The sequence below is a fragment of the Cercospora beticola genome, chromosome 4 (genome assembly GCF_033473495.1).
Source record: "Cercospora beticola chromosome 4, complete sequence".
In the NCBI taxonomy this organism is placed as follows: Eukaryota; Fungi; Ascomycota; class Dothideomycetes; order Mycosphaerellales; family Mycosphaerellaceae; genus Cercospora; species Cercospora beticola.
The window spans coordinates 3360859-3383290 of NC_088938.1; the positions used below are offsets into that span (position 1 = coordinate 3360859).

General features: G+C 52.4%; 12 protein-coding genes across 12 annotated transcripts; 6 read left to right on the forward strand and 6 right to left on the reverse strand.

Moving 5' to 3' along the window:
• Positions 1 to 221: 221 nt before the first annotated feature.
• RHO25_006957 (uncharacterized protein) lies at positions 222 to 1477 on the forward strand (the record flags this gene model as incomplete). Its single annotated transcript, XM_023597750.2, has 4 exons — positions 222 to 431; positions 495 to 1136; positions 1193 to 1383; positions 1438 to 1477. The coding sequence occupies 4 exons, from the start codon at positions 222 to 224 to the stop codon at positions 1475 to 1477; spliced, it is 1083 nt and encodes a 360-aa protein (XP_023452111.2).
• A 263-nt stretch (positions 1478 to 1740) lies between these two features.
• Positions 1741 to 2751, forward strand: RHO25_006958 (uncharacterized protein; the record flags this gene model as incomplete). The annotated part of the gene is made up of 2 exons (XM_023597751.1): positions 1741 to 2059; positions 2120 to 2751. The coding sequence occupies 2 exons, from the start codon at positions 1741 to 1743 to the stop codon at positions 2749 to 2751; spliced, it is 951 nt and encodes a 316-aa protein (XP_023452473.1).
• Positions 2752 to 3286: 535 nt separating this feature from the next.
• 60S_2 (60S ribosomal protein uL10) lies at positions 3287 to 4287 on the forward strand (the record flags this gene model as incomplete). Its single annotated transcript, XM_023597752.2, has 2 exons — positions 3287 to 3460; positions 3517 to 4287. The coding sequence occupies 2 exons, from the start codon at positions 3287 to 3289 to the stop codon at positions 4285 to 4287; spliced, it is 945 nt and encodes a 314-aa protein (XP_023452119.1).
• A 960-nt stretch (positions 4288 to 5247) lies between these two features.
• RHO25_006960 (uncharacterized protein) lies at positions 5248 to 6372 on the reverse strand (the record flags this gene model as incomplete). Its single annotated transcript, XM_065602862.1, has 3 exons — positions 5248 to 5433; positions 5481 to 5795; positions 6286 to 6372. The coding sequence occupies 3 exons, from the start codon at positions 6370 to 6372 to the stop codon at positions 5248 to 5250; spliced, it is 588 nt and encodes a 195-aa protein (XP_065458934.1).
• A 1453-nt stretch (positions 6373 to 7825) lies between these two features.
• On the forward strand, positions 7826 to 8413 carry RHO25_006961 (uncharacterized protein; the record flags this gene model as incomplete). The annotated part of the gene is made up of 2 exons (XM_023597753.2): positions 7826 to 7877; positions 7932 to 8413. The coding sequence occupies 2 exons, from the start codon at positions 7826 to 7828 to the stop codon at positions 8411 to 8413; spliced, it is 534 nt and encodes a 177-aa protein (XP_023452118.1).
• Positions 8414 to 8551: 138 nt separating this feature from the next.
• Positions 8552 to 10108, reverse strand: RHO25_006962 (uncharacterized protein; the record flags this gene model as incomplete). Its single annotated transcript, XM_023597754.2, has 2 exons — positions 8552 to 9868; positions 9959 to 10108. 2 exons carry the CDS (start codon positions 10106 to 10108, stop codon positions 8552 to 8554), a joined length of 1467 nt encoding a protein of 488 aa, XP_023452117.1.
• An 810-nt stretch (positions 10109 to 10918) lies between these two features.
• Positions 10919 to 12251, forward strand: RHO25_006963 (uncharacterized protein; the record flags this gene model as incomplete). Its single annotated transcript, XM_023597755.2, has 2 exons — positions 10919 to 11849; positions 11905 to 12251. 2 exons carry the CDS (start codon positions 10919 to 10921, stop codon positions 12249 to 12251), a joined length of 1278 nt encoding a protein of 425 aa, XP_023451710.1.
• A 536-nt stretch (positions 12252 to 12787) lies between these two features.
• Positions 12788 to 13954, reverse strand: RHO25_006964 (uncharacterized protein; the record flags this gene model as incomplete). Its single annotated transcript, XM_023597756.1, has 2 exons — positions 12788 to 13830; positions 13897 to 13954. 2 exons carry the CDS (start codon positions 13952 to 13954, stop codon positions 12788 to 12790), a joined length of 1101 nt encoding a protein of 366 aa, XP_023452098.1.
• Positions 13955 to 15646: 1692 nt separating this feature from the next.
• Positions 15647 to 16597, reverse strand: RHO25_006965 (uncharacterized protein; the record flags this gene model as incomplete). The annotated part of the gene is made up of 1 exon (XM_023597757.1): positions 15647 to 16597. One exon carries the CDS (start codon positions 16595 to 16597, stop codon positions 15647 to 15649), a length of 951 nt encoding a protein of 316 aa, XP_023452199.1.
• Positions 16598 to 17054: 457 nt separating this feature from the next.
• Positions 17055 to 18270, reverse strand: RHO25_006966 (uncharacterized protein; the record flags this gene model as incomplete). The annotated part of the gene is made up of 4 exons (XM_023597758.2): positions 17055 to 17229; positions 17290 to 17644; positions 17701 to 17791; positions 17845 to 18270. The coding sequence occupies 4 exons, from the start codon at positions 18268 to 18270 to the stop codon at positions 17055 to 17057; spliced, it is 1047 nt and encodes a 348-aa protein (XP_023452202.1).
• Positions 18271 to 19078: 808 nt separating this feature from the next.
• Positions 19079 to 20215, forward strand: RHO25_006967 (uncharacterized protein; the record flags this gene model as incomplete). Its single annotated transcript, XM_023597759.2, has 1 exon — positions 19079 to 20215. One exon carries the CDS (start codon positions 19079 to 19081, stop codon positions 20213 to 20215), a length of 1137 nt encoding a protein of 378 aa, XP_023452372.1.
• Positions 20216 to 20978: 763 nt separating this feature from the next.
• On the reverse strand, positions 20979 to 21527 carry RHO25_006968 (uncharacterized protein; the record flags this gene model as incomplete). Its single annotated transcript, XM_023597760.1, has 2 exons — positions 20979 to 21370; positions 21443 to 21527. The coding sequence occupies 2 exons, from the start codon at positions 21525 to 21527 to the stop codon at positions 20979 to 20981; spliced, it is 477 nt and encodes a 158-aa protein (XP_023452385.1).
• Positions 21528 to 22432: the final 905 nt, after the last annotated feature.

The following is a 22432-nucleotide window of genomic DNA, read 5'->3' on the forward strand; positions in this document are numbered from 1 at the left end:
GAACTCGATGGCATTGTGAAAGCTGTCTCCTGTGTTGGAAGAACACATTGCATAGCTGTCGATAGGTGGTGCAAGGGAGATATGCTGAGGAATTGGAATGCAAATGTTCTAGAAAACTTTTCGCTCTTCGACGCGTGAGTTATGCGCGTCTGGCTGGAAGTACTGCCTTCGAGAACATCGATCAACTGTTTCATTGAGCATAATTCGTTACGTTATTCAAGATGGAGCAGGAAAAGAAGTTGAGAGAGTCAATTGACGAGAATGAAGAGGCGCAAGCTTTTCTCAAGCAAGAAGAGGAAGGCCATTTCGCAGAATCACCACAAGATGATGAAGACCACTCGACGCGACATCCTCCCACGACTGCGCCAAAAGGACTTAGCAATCGCTTCTGGATCAGTGCGGCCGTCAATACCGTGTCCACCGCAGCCATCGTGAGCTTTTCCATCTCCAAAAATCCACAACAATGCCAATCGCCCTTCTAACACAAATCTCAGGTCTTCATCAACAAACGCATCTTCCAAACCGCCTCCCTCCGCCACGCCCAAGTCACCTTCGCAGCCTTCCACTTCTTCATAACGTTCCTCCTCCTCTACCTCGTCTCCCGGCCGACGATCAACCTCTTCCCAGCGAAGAAACTAGACATTTACACTTTACTCCCACTCGCCGCTGCGATGATTTTCAACGTTGTTCTACCAAACGCTTCGCTCGCCTATTCCAGTATACAATTCTATCAAGTCGCTCGCGTCCTTTTGACGCCTTGTGTCGCGGGACTGAATTTTGTGTTGTATCAACAACGGATACCGCGGTTGGCGGCTTGGACTCTTGTGCCGGTTTGTTGCGGGGTGGCGGTTGTTTCGTATTATGATACTATGAAGAAGACGGGACAGAAAGAGGTGCAGATACAGACTACGACGAGACCGCTTGGTGTTTTCTTTGCGATTACGGGTGTTGTGGCGAGTTCGTTGTATACGGTCTGGATCAAATTTTATCATGGGAAGTTGGAGTGTTCGAGTATGCAGTTGTTGATGAATCAGGCGCCGATTAGTGTGGTGATGATGTTGTATGTTGTACCTTTTGCGGATGATGTTACGGTTTGGAGGGATGTGGGAGGGGGTGTTTATGGGTTGATTGGAGTTGTGAGTTCCAGCTTCCGTTTTGGTTTTGGAGAGGATGAAGCTGACTTTGTGAACAGAGCGGACTTCTGGCTTGTTTGATCAATCTTTCGCAATTTGTGATCATCAATGAGGCGGGACCGGTGAGCAGCACTGTTGTGGGGCACTTCAAAACTTGCTTGGTCATTGCTATGGGATGGATGGTTTCGGGCAAGTCTTTGATTGATGGGAGTCTGCTGGGGATTGCTTTGGCTGTGGGCGGCATCATCTCGTGAGTGCCCTGTTCTCTGCCGCTTGTGAAATGCTGACTCACACGTTGACGCAGGTACTCTTACGTGATGCAGAAGCAGCAGACGCGAGGATGAAGCTGGCCAAGAAGCGCCCTTGCGAGTGAGTGGCACACGGATGCATACCGGGACGTTGGCTCCTTGCTTGAGATCGATACACCAGGAGCTCCTCGCTTGCCGTGAGTCAGACAGGACATCTGTACTTTTAACCTGAGACATATCTTAGCACGGCCGCCATTCGTCGTTTGCTTCCTTCAAGCAGTTTTCGAAAACCACAAATGCTTTCTGCTATTCGTTCGACTCTCACCACACTTCAGCAGCCTTTCAACACTAACGCCAGCATGTCTTCGCAAGATCGGTTTCTTGTCTGGGGTGCGCAGGGCTGGATTGGTGGTATGCTGATTGAGCTGCTCAAACAGCAAGGCAAAGATGTCCATGGGACGACCACCCGCATGCACGAGCAAGAGGCCGTTCGTCGTACTCTCGACGAGATTCGGCCAACCCATGTCATCAACTGTGCGGGCAAGACTGGCACTCCGAATGTCGATTGGTGCGAGAGCCACAAGCTTGAGACCATGGAAAGCAATGGATTGGGAGCCTTCATGGTGACCTATGAGTGTCAGAAGAGGAACATCCACTGCACTGTGCTGGCCACGGGTTGTAAGTGCATACTCAACTTTGCATAGTCTTCAGGTATTGATACTTACCTCTTCCGCCCAGGCATCTACACCTCCGAGTACACGCCAGACAACTCCACTGTCACGTCCCAACCCTTCACCGAGGCCGATCCACCCAACTTTACAGGCTCCTTCTACAGCAAGACCAAAGCGCCCATCGAGACGTTCCTCGCTCACTACCCCAACAATTTGACACTCCGCCTCCGCATGCCTGTCTCTGCAGACCTGAATCGCCGCTCCTTTGTCACCAAGATTCTGAACTACAAGAACATCGTCAATATCCCCAACTCACACTCCATCCTGCCCAACCTCCTTCCAGTCGTCATCGCCATGTCCGAGCACCGCGAGACTGGAGTCTACAACTTCACAAATCCTGGCTCGATCTCGCACAACGAAGTTCTAGAGCTCTACAAAGAGATCGTCGACTCCAGTATCACGTGGCAGAACTTCTCGTTGGAAGAACAAGGAGAAGTGATTGTGGCAGAAAGGAGTAATTGTGCACTGGACGCGAGCAAGTTGGTGGAGAAGGTGAGAGAGTACAGAGAAAATGAGGGCAGAAAGGAGCTTGATGTTCCGGAGATTAGGGTGGCGTACCGGAGGTGCTTTGAGGAGATTGCGAAGAAGATGGGTGGTGAGGGCGTACAGCAGAAGGGTGGAGCGATGGGCATGGCCTGAAGGAAGGGAGGAAATTGTGCTACTTTGTCATCCCTTGTTACGAGACATGGTAGTCCGTGAAGCAAGGCGTCTCTCCTCTCTAACGTGCCGAGTCGAGCTTGTCATAGTGCTTGTGAATATATCCGCTCTCTCCTCATCAAGTTCACTACCAATGCGTGGTTACATCGCCCTGCGAGTGCGTTGCATGATCATGTCGCTGCTTGCAATCGCTGTGTTCAAGTTTTGTGGGCCCCGGATGTACGAAAGCATGCACTCAAGTCGTAGTGTATGATCAGAATACATGTTTGCTGTGAATGTAGAGTGAGCTCTGATGCTGAAGTGGTGCGAGAGATGAAGGAGCTGGACGCGTCGCAGGTGTCGTCGATGGTTGTGGAAGCTGGATGTCAGCCTCAGGCACACGCCAAGAAAACACCCGAGCTCCGCACCGCAGTCGAACATTTTGGGAAGTTTTGCGGCGCGCGACACAGCTCTCGCACAACACATACCACACCAACACCAGTCCAAGTCCTTAAACAACCTATTTCTCACCGAAGACATGGGGGGCAAGACTGGAAACAAGGCTGGCTACTTCGACAAGCTCAAGGGCTTGCTCGAGGAGTACAAGTCCATCTTCATCGTCCAAGTCGACAATGTCTCGTCGCAGCAGATGCACGAGATCCGTCAGGCTCTCCGTGGCGAGGGTGTCGTGCTGATGGGCAAGAACACCATGGTCGGTGCATACAAATATACGTGAAAGAAGGAATGGGATACTGATGAGCTGGACAGGTCCGCCGTGCGCTCAAGACCTTCATGGGTGACTTCCCTGAGTACGAGCGTCTCCTCCCACACGTCAAGGGCAACGTCGGTTTCATCTTCACCAACGGTGACCTCAAGGCCACCCGCGACAAGATTCTCGCCAACCGTGTCGCCGCTCCTGCCCGTGCTGGTGCCGTCGCTCCCGCCGATGTGTACGTTCCAGCCGGAAACACTGGTATGGAACCAGGAAAGACCTCTTTCTTCCAGGCTCTCGGTGTCCCAACCAAGATCGCTCGTGGTACCATTGAAATTACTGCCGACGTCAAGGTCGCCGAGGCTGGCAGCAGGGTCGGAGCTTCCGAAGCTACCCTTCTGAACATGCTGAACATCTCTCCCTTCACCTACGGTATGAGCATTGCTCAGATCTACGACCAGGGTCAGACTTTCGCTTCCTCCGTGCTCGACATTGAGGAGAGCCAGCTCCTCAAGGCTTTCAGCTCCGCCATCTCCGCTGTCAGCTCCATCTCGCTCGCCCTCAACTACCCAACCCTCCCATCTGTCATGCACAGCTTGGTCAACGCCTACAAGAAGACCATCTCGGTCGCCATCGAGATCGACTACGAGTGGGACGCCATCCACGAGCTCAAGGACCGCATCGCCAACCCAGACGCCTACGCCGCCGCTGCCCCAGCTGCTTCTTCCGCCCCAGCCGCTGGTGGTGATGCTCCAGCTGCCGCTGCTAAGGAGGAGGAGAAGGAGGAGTCTGAGGACGACGACATGGGCTTCGGTCTCTTCGACTAAGTGTAGTCAGAGATTGCTGTCCGGAAAGAGATGTGCTTTTGTAGACTTGGAAGAGTCAACGATGAATGAACAAGGCTACACTCGGCTTAAATACCGTCTCACCACTGTACACTGTCTTGCACTGACCTCGTACGGTTGCCCAGATGTCTCAATTGGTAAGTTCATGCCATTTTTTTTTCAGTCGATTTACATGATGAACCTTTTTAACTCCAATACCCCATGGCGACAACTTACACGCAACACAACTTTAAAACAAACAATCCTGACACACACCGAATGATCCAATGTTCTTATTGCCTGATTAAAGGAAGGGACTTGTGCTGATTCGTGAACACAGTTTCCATATTTCGTCCTTCCATTCCATCTCACTTGATCCACCAACCGTGAACTCGAATATGCCCAGTCCCAATTACTGACCGAGCAGCTACTCCCTCATCTCTGCGCGGAAGGCGTTCTCGATCCTCGCTGGAAAGAGCACGGGAGGCTCGATTTTCACTAAACAGGTATGTTCTGCTGTCCTGGCCTCCTCCCCCTTTACCCAGCGACATGATGACAACAACAACTCCGTATTCCTCCATGACGGCTAAGTCAACTCTAATTTTTATCTCGATCGCGCAATCTCTCTCATGCTGTTCAATCGTGCTATTTGAAGTCCTCTTGCTGATGATGGACCCATAGACGATTTGTCAAATTCTGGGAACCAGATTTTGACTTTGGCAACGAAGCTCTCTCCGTGCTCTTGTGCCCGCAGCCACTGACTCTCAATGAGGTACTCTGTGATGCGGTCCGTGATCGATGCAGGCTTGCGACTTCCTTGTTCTGTTGCAGGCTCTCTTATCCATCGCTCGTAAGCATGATGCAGCGAACACAATTCCCAGCTCCTCAAACCCACGCTTGTGACTTGCCCTACAGTCACACGTGAGTCAAGCAGTGTGGTCGGAACGCCAACAGACCTTTTCCCTACGGTCGTCTGGGCTTGCTGAGGCTCGAAGTGACGGCGGCAAATCTGAAGGAAATGGTGAGCGCTCTTGCAATTGGTATGATGGCATCATGCGACATCGACCTACCATCTGACCGGATTCCAGCGTGGCTGCCGTGGCCGGAGAACGAAAAGCCTCCCGCACCTCCCGAGCCTTGAGTGGGCGCCTGGGAAGAAATCGCAATGACTGACGGCATCATCGCCGACGACATACTGGGATCTCAATGCGCAAGCTGCATTCTGGTGGCGGTGTCTGCACCATGAAGAGTGCTGTTTCGTTCACGTGTTCGTTGCTGGCTTTTTCCTCGTCAACAGCCGCATCGCGCACAGTGTCTTGGTCCACCACAGCCGTATCAGGATCGGGCACAGTCGGCTTGTCTGCAGCCAGCGCTTCCTTCAGTTTGTCGAGTGAGGCTCGAAGCTCTTCCAAAGATGCATCGACCGCCTCATCTTCGCCGACAGGATGGTAACGCCAGACAATTTGCCACACTGATTGGGCCTCGATGAAGCACTCATTGGCCTCTCCAGTCTCCAAGTAAGATTCAGCACTTCATGCGGTGGCATCGAGGAGCAGCGTTGCCGTCGAGCAGTTCGTTGGCTTTTTCGATCCATGCCTCTCAGCTCGTCGTTGTCGTGGAGCTCGGTAGCATCGTTGTGAGCCCGGCTAAAGGCGACGCCAATGATGGCACTCATGCCGTGTAGATCTGGTAAACAACGCGCGGCGCATTCAACTGCGTCCCATTAACGACTCCTCCACACCTCAACACACATCCACCACATCAGCAGCACCACAATGGCGGCATCATGCGCATGCCGCAAACTGCAACCCGCGCAGCTCCCCCGCTTTCGACACTCTCACATCCAAGACATTACTCGACAGCCTGGGAAGCATGAAGCGCAACTCCATACTAGTCTCGGCGACAATGTGGAGACGTCCACTTGTGAAACAAGCAGAAGAAACACCACCATCTGTCCAATGTCTAGCATAGTCTCACGATATCTCTAGGAAGCCAGCATACCCCCTCTTCACGCAGCGCAAGGGTCTTCTCCAATTCCCTGGTTCCCGTGTATTCGGCTGCACCAGCAACATCTGCACCAGAGGACATTCGGCCGCAGACAGATTTCTGCGACGCAATTGTGGCCGCAGTCAGACTAATGAATAGACATCTGACTATCGTGTCGCGGCAACAGACGGCTTTGACACTTCCAAGGAAGACGTACTATCATCCAACAGGCATTCTCTCGCCATGATGTGCTAGGTACAGCACTTGAAATCCATAACCCTCGAACCACTTAACTACACGCGCGACGCGTCTCTTGAAACGTCTCAAACGGTGAAACGTGCTAAGCAACACGCCTTAAGTGCGGCTCTGGCGGTAGTTTGACACACTACTGTATCAGTGAAGACGATGACGATATCGTTGTTGGTGATGATCACCGAGTTCCGTAGCTTTCCTACACATCCACGCAGTGACCACAAACTGAGGGCTTCGCATCTTCCGGCTTCCATACGTCACGCACGCACGAACGTGAACATGCTCGTATCGCATGAGACAGTTGCGAAAACGTGCTGAACTCGCAAGACTCGAAAGCACGGATACGGATGTTGACTTAGGATCTCCGATGTCTCGCCGTCTTTCTCCTTTCGCAACCATCACCATTTTGATTTCCGAGAACAAGCCCCAACCCTACCCCTCCGCATGTTCGCTGTTTCTTCGAAAGCCCCAATGCATTCTCCACGTCGCGTCGTGCGTCGCAGATTTTTTTCTTTCGCAAGCATGAAGTCCCGATAAGCCAATGACACCTTTCATCTCAACATCTTCCGACAAGACCATAATGTGGTAGGAGTTCGGGCATCTCCTGTCGCGCAACCCGGACAGCTCCGCTTGGCAAAGACGCGAGATCTCCGTCTAGGAGCACCTTGCACACCCAGACATAGTCTAAGCAACAGCACTGGTTTCGCGGTTTCACGGCAGCACAGATAAGGGAGATGTGCGACAGTGGAGTTACTTGGGTATGCAAGTGTGTCGTTAGCTAGACATAGAGTCTTTGCGGCTCTCATGGTGATCTGTGAACTGATTTCCTGGCTGTTCGCTTTTGTTTACTGTTCGTTCATTGATACCCAACCAACCCAACTTTGATTCGGAATTCAAGCCCAATCCAAGGAAAACGAGGTTGGCTTACCCTTCGCTTCGCATGCGCTTGGACGTCTCGTTTCATTCTGAGAATTTTTTTCCACGCCTGCTGTTCTTGGAGGGTGAGACGCTTGGGTCGCCCGGTTAGTTTAAAAGTGGACGGGTTTCCAGCGAAACGTTTCGCAGATCACGTTTCTTGCGATTTACGATACCACGGGCGGCGGTTGAAGAGGACGTTGGAAGGGGTTGGGAAAGAACGTTGCGATAAGGACATTCGTTTGGAGGGATACATATCTGAGGTGCACGCGTGAGGGAAAGTCAAAAGCATTGCGACGCTGTCATTCGTTTGGGTTGCTTGGTTGGAAGGAACGAGTCCGAGGAAAACGCCAAGAAAGGGAAAGAGTGATCAAAAAAAAGAATCGAGATGGAAACTATCGCATCATGTCTCGAGTCGACGGCGATAAACAGCTATTTGGGTATGTTGTTGACCTCGTCCACGTTTCTGCGCATTGAACTGACTGGCCTCATAGACATCGTCCCAGAGATGCTCTCGTCTCAACAAGAAGAGACCAACAGCGGCCTCTCCTCACCCACCAGCTCTCCCTCGCCCATTCTCGCCACCGACGCTGAACACCCCTGCACCTCGTGCGGCGGACAACGCTCGCGACGCGTCTCCATGGTCTCGGACCCAAAGGTCGAACCCTCATACGCAGGTCGCACCTACCACCCATGCACCAACAGTCGCTGTCGTCGCGGCCGAGCCAATACTCTCGATCGCGAATGGCACGCCTGGCAAGTGCACGGCGAGAACCCAAAATGCGATTGCGGGTTGCCGAGTAAGCAGGGTCGACAGGAGCCTGGAGACTTGTTTCCCGGCTATGGGATCTGGGAGTGTGCATTCGGGAGCTGCAAGTATCGCAGTCGAGACCGTAAGGGGAGGAGTGTGGAGAAGGGAGAGGTGAAGGCCAAGGATGTCGAGAGGTTCATTCCATGGCTGCTGAACGGGAGGTGAATGCTGCACGACAGGCTGCAGTAAGAGTTTGTTGTGTTCAGTCTTGGAGCGGTTCTTGATTGTTTTTGAGATACCCGGGCAAGCGCAAGGCGTTGGGCGGAGTTTTTGATATTGATATCCAATAATAAGCCAATTTTGTCAGTCCTGCTCTGGCTCGTCCTGTGCTTCCTGATCTCTTCGTTTTCGCAAGTTCGCTACAGTATACAAAAAGTCGTCCAATTCTTTCTCGCTGGCGTCTGTCGTGAGTGATGGGTGCTCGTTGAGCAAGTCCAGGTTGAAGGTCTCCGCGATCGGCTTCCACGAGCCGCAACGCACTGGCAGTTCGGGAGAATCGTGCACGCTGCAGAGGACGGTGCCCAAACGCTTGGACCCGTCAGCACGAGCGTCGAGAGATACGAGTAGATGGTCGCCAAGCGCTGTTACGTCGAGTGGTATCGCCGGTAGAGACAAGGTGGTGGAAGCCACTTCGCTGTCCTCCAAGGCTTCCTGAGGTGTCGATTCCAATGCTGGACGTGAGATCAGGAAGAGGGCTGGGACTCTCTCGCACGCCACGGCAATAACCCAGTCGGTCCCTTGCCCTGTCTGCACGTCAAAGCTCCAGATGCCCGAGACAGCGCATTTCGCCTCAGCATCTCCAGTGACACCCTTGACAAGAGCTTTCAGGTCGACCTTCTTCAGCAGCTTGAACGACTCCCAGTTCCAGACACCTAGCCAATCGTCACCGCCGCCACTAACAAGAAGATCACTAGTTCCCACTTGGCAGATCTTGCTCACAAATTCCTTGTGTCCTAGACAGAAGCCTTCGATGATATGCGCCTGGGGTGGCCCTCTCGAGATGCGGATATGCTCGTCTCTGTCGGCAGTCAGGATGTAGCCTCTTTGTCGGCCATCGATTTCCCGTGTAAGATATTTCATATCTGTCAGCATCGAGACGTGGCCCAGCTCGAGCTTATGTTCGAACTTGAGCACTTCCTTTCGTGGCGTGAAATTTTTCTGATTCATCTGGGCGGCCAACGCCTTGCGATTCCGTTGAGAATGTACAGTTGATTCGCTTGCAGAAATCTTGAAAGGGGTCTCGGTGGGAGGATTGAGTGCTCGCTCCTCGGTCTGTACGTCGTCTACCGTCGCCGCTATCAGAGGCATGGAATAGACATCGCCGAACTTGTCTGCCACGAGGATCGTTTCGTTGTCTGGAGGGACCTGGATAGCACATGGTCGCTTGGGCATTGGCCTGGAGCTGATCTCGGTGAGGCGTCCTTCGGGAGCTTCAAACACGCGTACAAACTTGTCGTCTGTCACTGCTACCACATAGCGTTGATTTGGAGTGACAGTGAGCTTGATCACATTGGGAGCCTTGGTTGGCAATTTCGGAGTATCGCTGCTCGTCTTTTGTCTCTTGGTCGGACGCTCGCCATTCTCGACTTCGTTGATGACCTCGGCAGGGGCGTCTTCTTCCTGTTGGCTATCAGTCGGACTTGACACCCTGACGGAGACGGGCTGAGACTACGAAGCGAAGAGAAGTCGATTGACCACTGCTACACCTACCTGTTGCGTCTGAGGCCATTCGGAAATGATCTCGTTGGAGGTCAGGCTCAGCGAGATCAGCTTCGGCCCACAGGCAGCGACCAAGAAGCCATTGCTGGTGAGGTCGGTGGGGTCTCGACCATGCACGATGCACTGAAATGGATGACGCATGCTGGCGGTGGGAGGAGTGAGCTCGTTGCTGGTCGGTCGGGAGAAAAGAGAAGCCGGACTCCCTTCCGCCGCTGGAGGTGCTGACAGAAGAGAAATTTAGGCTTCGTCATGCACGTCGGATCGGCCTTCCGAGCGGGCGATCCAACGTCGCCAAGCCTTCCATCACAGTCGACATAGCGGCCATTCCACCATGTATTTCGGCCGGAAAAGTTGGGCAGCAGGTCGGCGATGCTCTGACACGCCTCTGGTCACCACGTCGGCCTCGTGGAAAGGTTCGTTCATGCGATGCCCAGGAAGGAATGGGCGTGGAAGAGGAGAGAACTATGCAGAAGCCGGATGGGCCCGTCCAAATGCCTGTCAGCCGGCGCATTATTTTGAGGTGCAGCGCTGAACGGACGAAGTTGATGTCTTTCACTGTTTGCTGTCCGCTAATTCCCAGCATCTTCACCTCTGTGTGAGCATACCTCAACTGTCTGTCGAATCCGACGCACCGTGCACCGATTGCGCAACGACGAGACCAACGAAAGTTTGGTGAGTGATCGCCCGCCAGCGCCGCCTGCCTCGCCCGCCTTCCTGTCGCCCTCTTCTCTTCTCGATCACCGAACCACTCGCACACACCACCACAGCCTCCGCAATTTTTCCGCCAGGAGCATGTACTGACAGAAGTCCCCCAGCAGCTGCCGTTTCCACGAGTGTGTCAAACTTCTCCGCACAGCTGAACAAACATCCACCAGCCATCTTCCAACCCGATAGCAGCCTGATTGCCGACAACCCCAGCCTCAACCACCGACACCCGCGCCCCTCTTCACCATGGTGAGAGACACCAAATTCTACGACGTCCTCGGCGTCTCACCCGATGCCGACGAATCGAAGCTCAAGACCGCCTACCGGAAAGGCGCTCTGAAGCACCACCCAGACAAGAACGCCCACGATCCGGGAGCCGCAGAAAAATTCAAGGAAATCTCACACGCATACGAGGTCCTTTCAGATCCCCAGAAGCGCCAAATCTATGACCAGTATGGCGAGGAAGGTCTCGAGCAGGGCGGCGGTGGTGCAGGAGGCATGGCTGCTGAGGACCTGTTCGCCCAGTTCTTCGGCGGTGGTGGTGGTGGTTTCGGTGGCATGTTCGGCGGTGGCATGAGAGATCAAGGGCCAAAGAAGGCACGCACCATCCACCACGTACACAAAGTTTCACTCGAGGACATTTACCGCGGAAAGGTCTCGAAGCTCGCACTGCAAAAGTCCGTCATCTGCGCCAAGTGCGATGGACGAGGTGGTAAGGAGGGCGCTGTCAAGACATGTGCGGGCTGCAACGGCCAGGGCATGAAGACAATGATGCGCCAAATGGGTCCCATGATTCAGCGCTTCCAGACTGTCTGCCCAGACTGTAACGGTGAGGGTGAACAGATCCGGGAGAAGGATAAGTGCAAGCAATGCAACGGCAAGAAAACTGTCATCGAGCGAAAGGTCCTCCACGTGCACGTCGACCGCGGTGTGCAGAGCGGCACCAAGATTGACTTCCGTGGCGAGGGTGACCAGATGCCAGGCGTACAGCCCGGTGACGTCCAGTTCGAGATCGAGCAGAAGCCACATGCACGATTCCAGCGCAAGGGTGACGATCTCTTCTACCACGCTGAGATCGATCTTTTGACTGCCCTCGCGGGTGGTGCCATTTACATTGAGCACCTCGATGACAGATGGTTGACCGTGGAGATTCTCCCCGGCGAGGTCATCTCACCAGGTATGCAGTGGCAGTACATGATTTTCAGCCGCGCCCCAGCTAACACATCTCACAGGCGAGGTCAAGGTCATCCGAGGCCAAGGCATGCCATCATACAGGCACCACGACTACGGCAACATGTACGTCCAGTTCGATGTCAAATTCCCAGAGCGACTTTCTGGGCCGCCGGATGCCGACGGCTACCCAACCCCGCTTGCACCAGAGCAGATCAAAGCTCTCGAAAGTGTTCTTCCGCCACGCCTACCGCAAAACATCCCACCTCCAGATGCCATGACCGAGGACTACCCACTCGAGAAGGTCGACCCCACGCGAGAAGGCGAGCGTGTTGCAAGAGGCGTCACAGACGAAGACGACGATGAGATGCACGCCGGTGGTGAAAGAGTGCAATGCGCGTCGCAGTAAACGGAAATATGGACACGATACCCATGAAGTGGATGACGAGCCGAGCAGGATAGAGACGAAGTTTTCATGATGCACACGGAGCGCCGGACACGATAGATCGTAGTCGATGACGCTGCGCCTCCGAGCTGTAGACTCGGAAGTTGTGGCTGATGGACTCGGCACGCTCTAGCACACCAATTGCATAGAGATTTTTGCTTTGCTTCAGTGAAACGAGCATTCATCTGCGAGACTTCTGATGGAGAGCATAGCCATTACAGTTTGTGGCTCTGGGAGTACGGCGTCATAGAAAGATGATTCTCTCTAGCCAGGACTAAATGGGTAGTAGCGATTAGCTGTTCTATCTTTACCTCTTTGCACAATTACATTTTTGGTGTGTCAAGATCTATGTCTGATGGGAAGGTGTGAAAACGAGACACATTTTCTATGACATTCGGCAGGTTGGAGATGCAAATGCTGCTTATGCTAACCGCTTTCTTGCAGGCTTGTCATGGGTGGCAACACAATGATTCAGCGGCCCACATGCGACCGGAGTCGATTCAAGCCAAAACAAAGCTCTCTTCCTTCAAGCTCTCACTCAGACCACAAGCTCTGAGCTCGTCGTACATAATCACGTGGGCGTAAAGCAGTCCACGGAAGTGGTGGCCTCCGCTGCCATTCGGGCTCAGCGCCACCGGAAATTTGGCCCCGGCCAGCAACGCAATCACGTCGCCTTCCTCAAGCGATCTCGCCGGCCCAAGGGCAACGAATCCAGACGCGGTCGTGCAGATGTCTACATCTCCAATCACGGCAGTAGCATACATGGCGTACTTTCCAATGTCAAATTGCATCCCATATTCCACCCTCTCAGTGACCTCAGTTGGAATGCCGGCAGCTCGCCACCATAGCTGGAACGCCTCGCTCAGCGTATCTTGGATGTGGTGAACTTTTGACAGCGTGCTTCGCGCTGCCCACCTTTTGTAAGGATCGAAGGCCCGCTTGCTCTGTCTGAAATCTTCCAAATCTTGTCGCCACTGCGAGCTGCCCAAGTCTTCTGGCATAGGTGGACATTCGCTGGAAGTGCCGAACGCAGAGTACGGCTTGCGTGAGGGTACTGCCTCGATGGCTGCCATGAGCTGCGCCTTCAATGCTGGCTTCGGCGCATCAAACATTCTTCCTCTCAGCAAGGCTGTCGCTTCAATGGTGTCGAAACGGGCGCCCTTGACCGTTAATTGCTTTCCGTCCTCGCTGAGCTTCACCACGGCCTGCTCCGAGATATTCCCACCCCATCCCTTCCATGGTGTATCTGTACCGTTTTGGCCTATGGTCCTCAACAGACTGCTGTCCAGAAGCTTCGTGAAATTCAAAGACCAGGTGGGAGCTTGACTTCGCGGAGCAGGCTCAGCTCCCAACAAGTCCCATATGGCGAGATGCTGTTGCACGAGATCGACGCATACGTTGCTCTCGCAACGACTTCGAGCAGAATTGGATCGGGCATGGTATTCTTCTTCTTTTCGAATTGTTGTTGGATCTTCGATTGAAGGCAAGAACTGATTCAGATCTGTTTTAGGGCAATCCTGGGTCAAGTGTTCTCTGTTTCCTTCTTCTCAGGCTGTCAATTAGTGTGGTGGTCAATGTTGATCCTTCAGCCGCAGCCTTGTGTTGTTACGGAACTTGCCCTTTGCTTCTTGCATTACCTTCTCTTCATGGCTCGCGAGTCCGGACATTGTCTGGCACAAGCCGCTCCGTTCATTGTACTAGCCAAAGACAGAGGAGTGATTCGTCGTCTCAGCCCAGGCCTCTGTGGTTTGGTTCTACTCTGAAATCGAGCTATTGTACACAACTTCGAATATGTCTCGGTTCATGTTCAAACACGGCTTCGTCGTAAAGGAAAGCTACGGCGTACTCAGCGCTCTACATAAAAGGCCGAGTCTTCGAAAGTGTTGTGAGGCAGATACCCCCTTTACAATCGATCGCTACCAGACACCAACAATACCGACGTCCCACCCACAAAGTACGATAACACAAAAGCTTGTGGCGATCAAGAAGGAGAAAGAACAATGGAGAACATAGGAGAAGAGGATCCGTTCCACGTGTACCATGCATCGATATGCACGAGCAAGGGGCAAATTCACCACCACACAGTCATCTACATTCGCAAATCCGAGAAGGCCCCGACAGGACATCGATATCACATCAAAAAACCCGTCCATGGAGATGCAGGAACAGTCGAGTTCGAAACCACACCTTGTTACAATCCCAAGCGGTCGCCAGGTTTCGTTTCCGAAGCATACGTCGGAGGAATATTAGGCAAGCATCTGAAGGAATTGAGGAACATTTGTCAACGTACTATACGGGATGTTGAGGTGGTGAGGATGGATGATGGAAGTCATGCATGGGCGGAGAGTGTGATAAAGCCGGCGATCCAGCAACGACTTTGTCGACAAGAGGGGCAGAAGGCGGAGTTGTTAAGTGAATGAGTGAGGGGAACGGAGATAGGAAGAGGAAGGCTGAATGGTGGAAGAGGGGCATCGAAAGGCAAAAGCATCAGATTGAGCAATTCTAGCCAGGACTAATAGGTAGTAGCGATTAGTTGTTCTATCTTTACCTCTTTGTATAATTATACGTTCTCCGACCTGATTATGCGGCAGATCCGGACCACTACAATTAACAGCTCTAAGGCAGAGCAGCACCGACATTCGACACCCACGTTCAGGGAAGAGAGCAGCAAACAAGCTAACACCTGATTTGTGAAAGAGCCAGTTCTGCCTCTTCAAGCCCGCCATAATACAAACGACCTTGCATACAGAGCGACAACATGGCACAAACAACGGAAGAAATGCCACAAGAATTCACTGCGTCAATTTGCGTAACCTCAGGTACCAGAGCTGAGCACGCAATCATCTTCATCGACAAGTCGGAAGGCGAAGGCACCCGCTACCGCATGAAAGAAGTCCACTTTGGACATACTACGGCCGTAGAGACGAGGATTATGGAGCTTGAAGTCGTGACCTCCTTGCATCCACGGTAGTCGAAAATGTTGTTTCAATACGAGACTAACGTTTCAAGAATTTGGTCGACGGACTTGAGCGAATTGGAGACCATTTGTAGGGAAGTGGATGCTAAGTGGACGAAAATGGATGATGGAAGTATTCTGTGGGCGACAGAATTGATGCAGAGGGCGATTGCGAAGGGTATTTGTCGGTGAAGAGGTGAGAGGTGAATGCGTTTACTTTGCAGGCAAGGGACGCACAGGAGAGGAATCAAAGTATGGAAAGAGAGAAGATCGAGCAGCGGATGAATCTGATCCATTAAAAGAGTAGAAAACCAAAAGAAGATGAATCTGAGTCCTACGATCGGGACTATTTGCCTGACATCAACGCAATGGAAACGCCCTCTGTTTTTTCTTTCAAGGATATCTAATAAAATACGAGATATTGCCAGTAAAAGGCATAAACCCAACGTTCACTGAAATACGTCGGCATGATTTTTTCGATCGACTCTACCCACCATGCAGGTGTCGAGCCCCACCATAGAGGAGCATCAGCAAATTCCCACCACTCGGGATAGAATCCTGCAACGTCCCAATCAATGATCGTCACTCGAAAGATGCCGCTGCCGTCGGGGTTTGTACCCAGTCTCGTGAGCATGATATTTTTGGGCGCAAGATCGCCGTGCGTGAAGACGGTGCGGGTGTTGGTCCCCCATATTTCACGCGCCATTTTGTTGCAGATTGTTGATACGGGCTTAAAGGGTTCTTGTGTCGGCTCGTCTGTGAGACGCTGCATCCACGAATCGACGAAGGCGTCGTAGGTGGCGAAGGGGCCGAGACGTTCGGGTGAGGCGTCGGCACCAGGTGGAAGTTTCAATTGGTTTTTGAAGATTGTGAGACTGTTATTGACATAGTGCGTGCCTCCCACGCCTCCGAGGTAGCCTTCATCGGGGATCTTTCGAATTTCATTGATTTGTTCGCGGATCAGCCGGATGACTCCTTCTTTGTCTACTGGGGAGAGTTTGTTGAATGCTGCTTCGACCGTTTCGCCTTCGATGTAGTCGGTCACAATGTAGAGTTCGCCTTTGCTGTCACCGCCTTTCGCGCCTGGGAGATAACCATGGGCGCGGTATTTTGGAGCGGCGATTTTGGGGTATTTGGTCAGAAACTTCATGTTCTCGACTTCACGGAACTCGGTGCGACCTCCGTATTTGACCGCATATTTTCCAAATCGTAACACTTTGCTGCCTCTATTCTTGCCTGGATCCTCTTCATAGATGAAGTCTCTACAAGCGGCAATCTCTTCAGGTGTAGGGATCGGCTGCCCTTCCACGGGCGTTGCAATGCTCAGCGCAGCAATGCTTGGAACCTCAGACATGGTTGTGCCAAAAGAGAAGCTACGTGAGTAGATGGATTGGTGTTAGTCGCAGCTGTTCAAGTTTTGCTGAATGAGCGTAACATATCATCGCCATCTTCAGCTGCGTATTGTCGGACAAAGAATGGGTTGGTCGTGCTTTTCAGGATCGCGTGAAAGAAAAATACCTCAGTGGACGGATCCGGCGACCGGGTTTCTTTGTTGATCGAACGCGGCTACCATGCTACATTCCGGCCGACCATCGGATCGTCTGGCTGTATGAAGAACAAAGATTATGATGATAGCGTCTTTTGAAACGTACATTTCGAAGGGTTGATTTACTTGAAATCATTATGCACAACGAGTGCATGGCCTGAGGAGGATCAAGTTCGAGGGCGCGTGCGTGCATTCATAGGCGTTTCATGTACTTGCTGTAATCACCTGATGGTTCGCCTTATACCTAAGTCCCATGCACGCACGGTCACAATTTGATGACCACCTTTCCAACATGCTTCCCCGAGTATAAGTAGTCGAATGCCTCAGGCGACTGCTCAAAAGAGAACACTTTGTCGATCACCGGTTCCAGGCTGACTTTTCGTTCTGATAAGAACTGGTTCATTCTTTCGTAGTCGATCTTGGATCCAACGGCAATGCCCCTGCGAACGTCAGAATTGTTCCTCACGCGGCAGCGTACCTCTCCAAAGGAAGTGACTTACTTCAAGATTGCAGTCTTGTACATGATGGACATGAGCTCACTGGGGTTCCATTGTCCGTCCAAGCCTGCCAGGAAGCCGACCAAGGAGACCACACCTCCTCTCTGGCGCAAAGATTTGAGGTCGGTAATCAACGAACCGACTCCTGTGTTGTTAACAACTACGTCAACGCCTCTACCGTTAGTCAGACGGGCAACTTCGCTCTCCTGATCCGGACTCGTCTTGTAATTGATGCCCTCGACTTTGGACCAAGCTTTCTTGAGATTCGCGATCTTCTCATCAGAGGAAGATGTGATAATAGATGTGATATCAGCGGCTTCACAAAGAATCAAAGCGAACAAGCTCACACCTCCGGTGCCTGCGATGAGAATGAGCCCGTGGATGACGGCGTGATGGGCATGTGCACAAACATACCCTGCAATAGAACACTACGAGTACTCTCCAACGATTGCGGCCAATTGAGCGCCGACCATGCAGTTACCCCAGCGCAGGTCAGAGTGGAGGCCTGGCACGCTGTTAGCCGTCGATCATTCCCAATGTCTGGGATGGATGACCTACCTCTTCCCAGGAGAGATGTGGGGGCAAGTGCACAAGAACACTATCATCAAAGACAGCGTATTCCCGCAACACGCCCGGAACATCTCCCCCCAGTGCTCGCATGGCATCGTCCTCGTGGCCAGTAAGGACGGAGAGATTGAAAATTGGCGCGACGTGGTCCCCTTTCTTGAAGTTGGTCACCTCGGACCCGACAGCCACAACTTCAGCAGCGCAATCAGAAGCAGGCATGCCGCGATCCTCGACCTCGACAGGATATTTCCCATTCAGCATTGCCACATCGCGGTAGTTGAGAGAGACGGCGTGGATCTTGATCAGCACATCGTGGGATCCGATGTTCTGCGGAAGTGTCTCCTCTGAGAGCTTGATGGTATGTGGTAGATCACCTTCAGTACGCCTGAAGGCCCGGTACGTTGTAGGAAGCGCCATGATGATTGATGCGATGCATTCTGGGAATCGCAGGGTGAGCCAGCCGGTATTTGTAGCCTGACCCAGTCTCTCAATGCTGTGCTGTACGATTGACAACTGCGGAATGCTTATGAAGCAGCCATCCTTATGCAAGAATATGAACGAACCACCGACCTGATGACGACGATGTATGCATGCCCAGAGAAGCGGACGGGGAATGGCTCCAAGCCACAAGGATCATACACTTGCCGCGCACCAGGAAAGCTGCTTATTAATAATGGTTACTCAGCTTGCAAGCGAGTTCGCTATCCCACATGTGCTCGTTCGCATCCCTCTTGTGAAAATGCCTGTGGCTCGGCAGTCTTTCGACGGCGTATCGGAGGCTCGTGTTGGTAGAACGTAATTTATGTCTGAGCTAGAAATGGCCTCGGCCCTTGCATAAATTAGTAATCTTTGGCTATGCACAGGTGCTTTCTAAGTGAGCAGATCTTTGCCTCAAATAGGAATACTAGCCCGTCGTCGAGCCGATGGAGAACACAAGCAAGAAGATTCTACTGTGTATAGATGCAAGCTTCATGTGTTATGACAGAATCAGATGATGGACTTCCAGAATGTTGATGTTGAGGTCGAGAAGTTCAAGATTTTGTTGGACAGTGGAGCCGATGCTGTTCCCTCCTTCCTGTTTTGGAATGTAGGGTGGTTGACGCCAAGACATTTGTCCTCGCCTTTGCCACTTTATCACAATCATCACACTTGACTTCTCCCTCATTGAAGACATATCAGCCTACTAAGTATATATGGGATTGGCGAAGAGCAATCTCAGATCATTATGCCGCCGCCGCCTCCACATCCCATACATGTGCATGCTTTGACCAACGCCAAGGATGACTCGAACGTGAAGAGTGCTCTCAAAATACTCGAACCTCATTCGCCTGTCTCGATACCATTACACAGGAGACTTCAATTCGGAAGATTCTTTGAAGCGACGACGCTTCTAACAAGCTTGGCATGCTTTGAAGCCGGGCCTGGGCCTGGGCCTGAAGATGAAGAATGGATTATGGCCTTTGTGGATCGGAGTTGTAGGCCCGAGACTGAGGTCTGGATGTACGGGAGCTGGGAGGGAGGGGGGATTGGCGAACATGGGGTTCCGAGTGCACATCAGCAGCAACAGCAGCAAGACGCTTTGATCTTGTCGCTCATCCGATCGATCAAGGCTCTTGGACCGGCTCCAAAGTCGATTCATCAGGACATACTAGCCAAAGCTGCAGCCAGAGCCTCTGCCGACAAGCACACTTCCTCCAGCGACAACGACGACCTCCAAGACCATTCTGGCGTTTCGCGTAAAGACTACACTGCCCACCTCCTCAACCCAAACCTGATTCTCTTCGGCGCGACACATTCTTCAACGACACAGATCCTCACTCGCAACCATGTGATCAAACACGTCTTCGATTCGGGTCTCGTAGCCAATTGGACCTTTGTATTCGACATCGATGATTTGCCAGAATCTGCTACATCCTTGGAGCTGCCCGCAGGTCTGCATTGGGGAGAGTTGGAACAACAGCATTTCGTTCTTGTGAGATCACGGACACAGATTCCAAGGCAGGATCGAACGCTGGCTGTGCTACCTAACGTTGCAATCTTCGAGAGTCAAATTGGGAAGCCGATTGCATGGGTTTTCGTTGGCCTGGATGGGAGTCTGACGACGCTGCATGTTGAGGAAGAATGGAGAGGAAAGGGGCTAGCCAAGATGATTGCAGTGAAAATATGGAGGGAGAAAATGGAAGTCTTCTGGGAAAAAGAGGAGCCAAGAAGTGGTCAGAAGGAGAAGGCGAGGAGGCTGGCGCATGATTATGTTATTAGCGGGAATGAAGCTAGCAAGAAAGTTAGTGAGCGGTTGGGTGGGAGGCATTATGCCGATACCTTCTGGATAAGGGTCAATTTAGATTCGGTAAGTGAAGCATAGATCACCAGGATTTGGAGTAGAGATACGAGGAGTATGATAGAAGTCACCTGCCTGCTCAGCTTCGAATGACAGTGAGGATCTGACAGCGTCCAAGCTGAGTGTGAGTGGGATTGTCCCGAGTTAAGCATGCTTCAGGAGGCCATGGCACATGACATCAGTTGCGGATCAGGAAGTGATCGCCTGCAGCAGCTTCAAGAGCCCGTTCAGCCCGCCGATCTTTGTCCTCCTTGCCCTTATAGCCCGTTGTGCCAAGTGCTGCATGAGGGAGCGACATCCTCAAGTCAAGCTGTGCTTGCCATTGCGCACATTCTTCGTCGCCACTCGCTGTGATTTCAGCTTCGAGCTGTAGTCTGGTATCCGAGATAGCTGCTCAATCCGAGCAGTTTTGCCTTCCAGTGGCTCGCAGCTGCGGAGATGTTGGAAGCAGTGGCGGTACCCTTCTCCACTCGAGCCTCTGTGCCCTCTCCTATCGCGTGCTGGATCACATCAGGCGGCGTCGTGGCGGAAAATCTTGCACAGAAAGCTCGAGTGCTCTGCGGATATCTCTTCGAATCCGTTACGTTCTTCGTGGTGTGCTGGGCCTGATCCAGTGGCAAGGTAAAAGAGATATTCTGAGAGATGAGTTCCATCAAGATTGGTTCTAAGTCTATCAAAGACGATGTGGCGGCGCAGCCCAAGAAGCTATCGTGACTCACTGTCAAGACCTTCTAGAAGCACCTGCTGACATGGATTACCAAGCAAGTCAAATTCCCACACGACCAGATCAACGGAATTTCACACTCGGCCTCTGCTCGTGCTCCTCGCCAAAATCGCACCTCAGCGCCGCACACTCGAAGACTTTCTCAGAGCCTTTCTTCAAGTCAGTCTCATCCACGTAGATCCTCTTGAACCTCGAGACGACATTGCAGTGGCAGAGTGGATTTTTGGCGGGATCGACGCCCTGCTGATCGTCTCCGGGAAAGGCCACGGCCGCTCGTTGATGGCGATTCGTACACGACTGATTCGAGCACTTGAATGATGCGCCGTATTGGAGCAAGGTCTTCTCGATGGTAGGCCGAGCGCAGCGTGTGCAGAGAACTTGATAGCCTTGGGTTACCGAGGCCAGGGAAGCGGGTACGTCGTGAATTCGAATCTCTTTCCAGGTGACGTCTATGACTGAGACGGAGGTATGAGCACGGGTCATTGAGGGCGAAACGTACGAGCTGAGGTCAGAGTGGGAAGACTTACCACTCTCCTTTGCAACAGGTTTGTGATCCACGTCGCTTTGCCCGATCTCGCAAGCCTCGCTGCGTTGCACAGCTGGAGCGACCATGTTGTATCTGCTTGCTTGACTTTGGAGGAAGCAGTTCGTGCGTTGTCTGTCTGTCCGTCTCAGTTGCTTCTTTTTGCTTCTTTTTGCGAGTACGAAATATGTGGATCATGTACTGCTATTTGTTTTTTCCAGGGCTCGAAAGGTACGACAGATTTTTGGTTGACGTGATGCAGGTATCCTCTGGTCGCACGAGTCAGAGTACCCTTTTAGGTGACCGATTCCATGTGCCTGACGTCTTGCTTGGGCCTCGAGACAAATGTGGAAGGTGGTGACTAACGTAATTCCTCATGGGCGAGTATTATGGGGATCCCACCAGTCGGGGGACATTTATTTTAGCTGACTGCGAGTCGGACCAGCCAACTTCGCAAGTTGCCACCTGTCAAGCCTGTGCTCGTGTGCGAGAGGCTCATGTAATATAACAATGCGGACAAAACCATATTGCCTCGAGGTCGATGCACCATGATCACCTCAATGACCCTTGAGGCCTCGGTGCGTATCCTCTTCCACAGTTGTGGCCCGGAAGCCCTGACCGAGAGCCGCCTGGACCATCTTACCATCGAGTCTGTCAGAATGATACCAACATATCCCCTTGGCACAATTCCAATATCCTCTTGAGTGATCGTGAGGAATTCCTGCTTTGCACGCGGGGCAGTTGGAGCGACCATAGGCTTGCTGCCGAGAAGGACGACCGCGACGACACTGAGGATTTTCCTTGCGTATGCCTCGACTGTCATCCCAACACATGAAGCTATCACGGTGGGTTTGCATCTGGGTGCATTTCCAATACCATCGGCCTCCATTACCGTTTGGAGACCCGTGTACCACCATCTTTCGGATTCCTTGAGACCCGCAGTGTCGACACACAGGTGGCTCTTGCAATGGAAACTCGGACAAGATTTCATGTT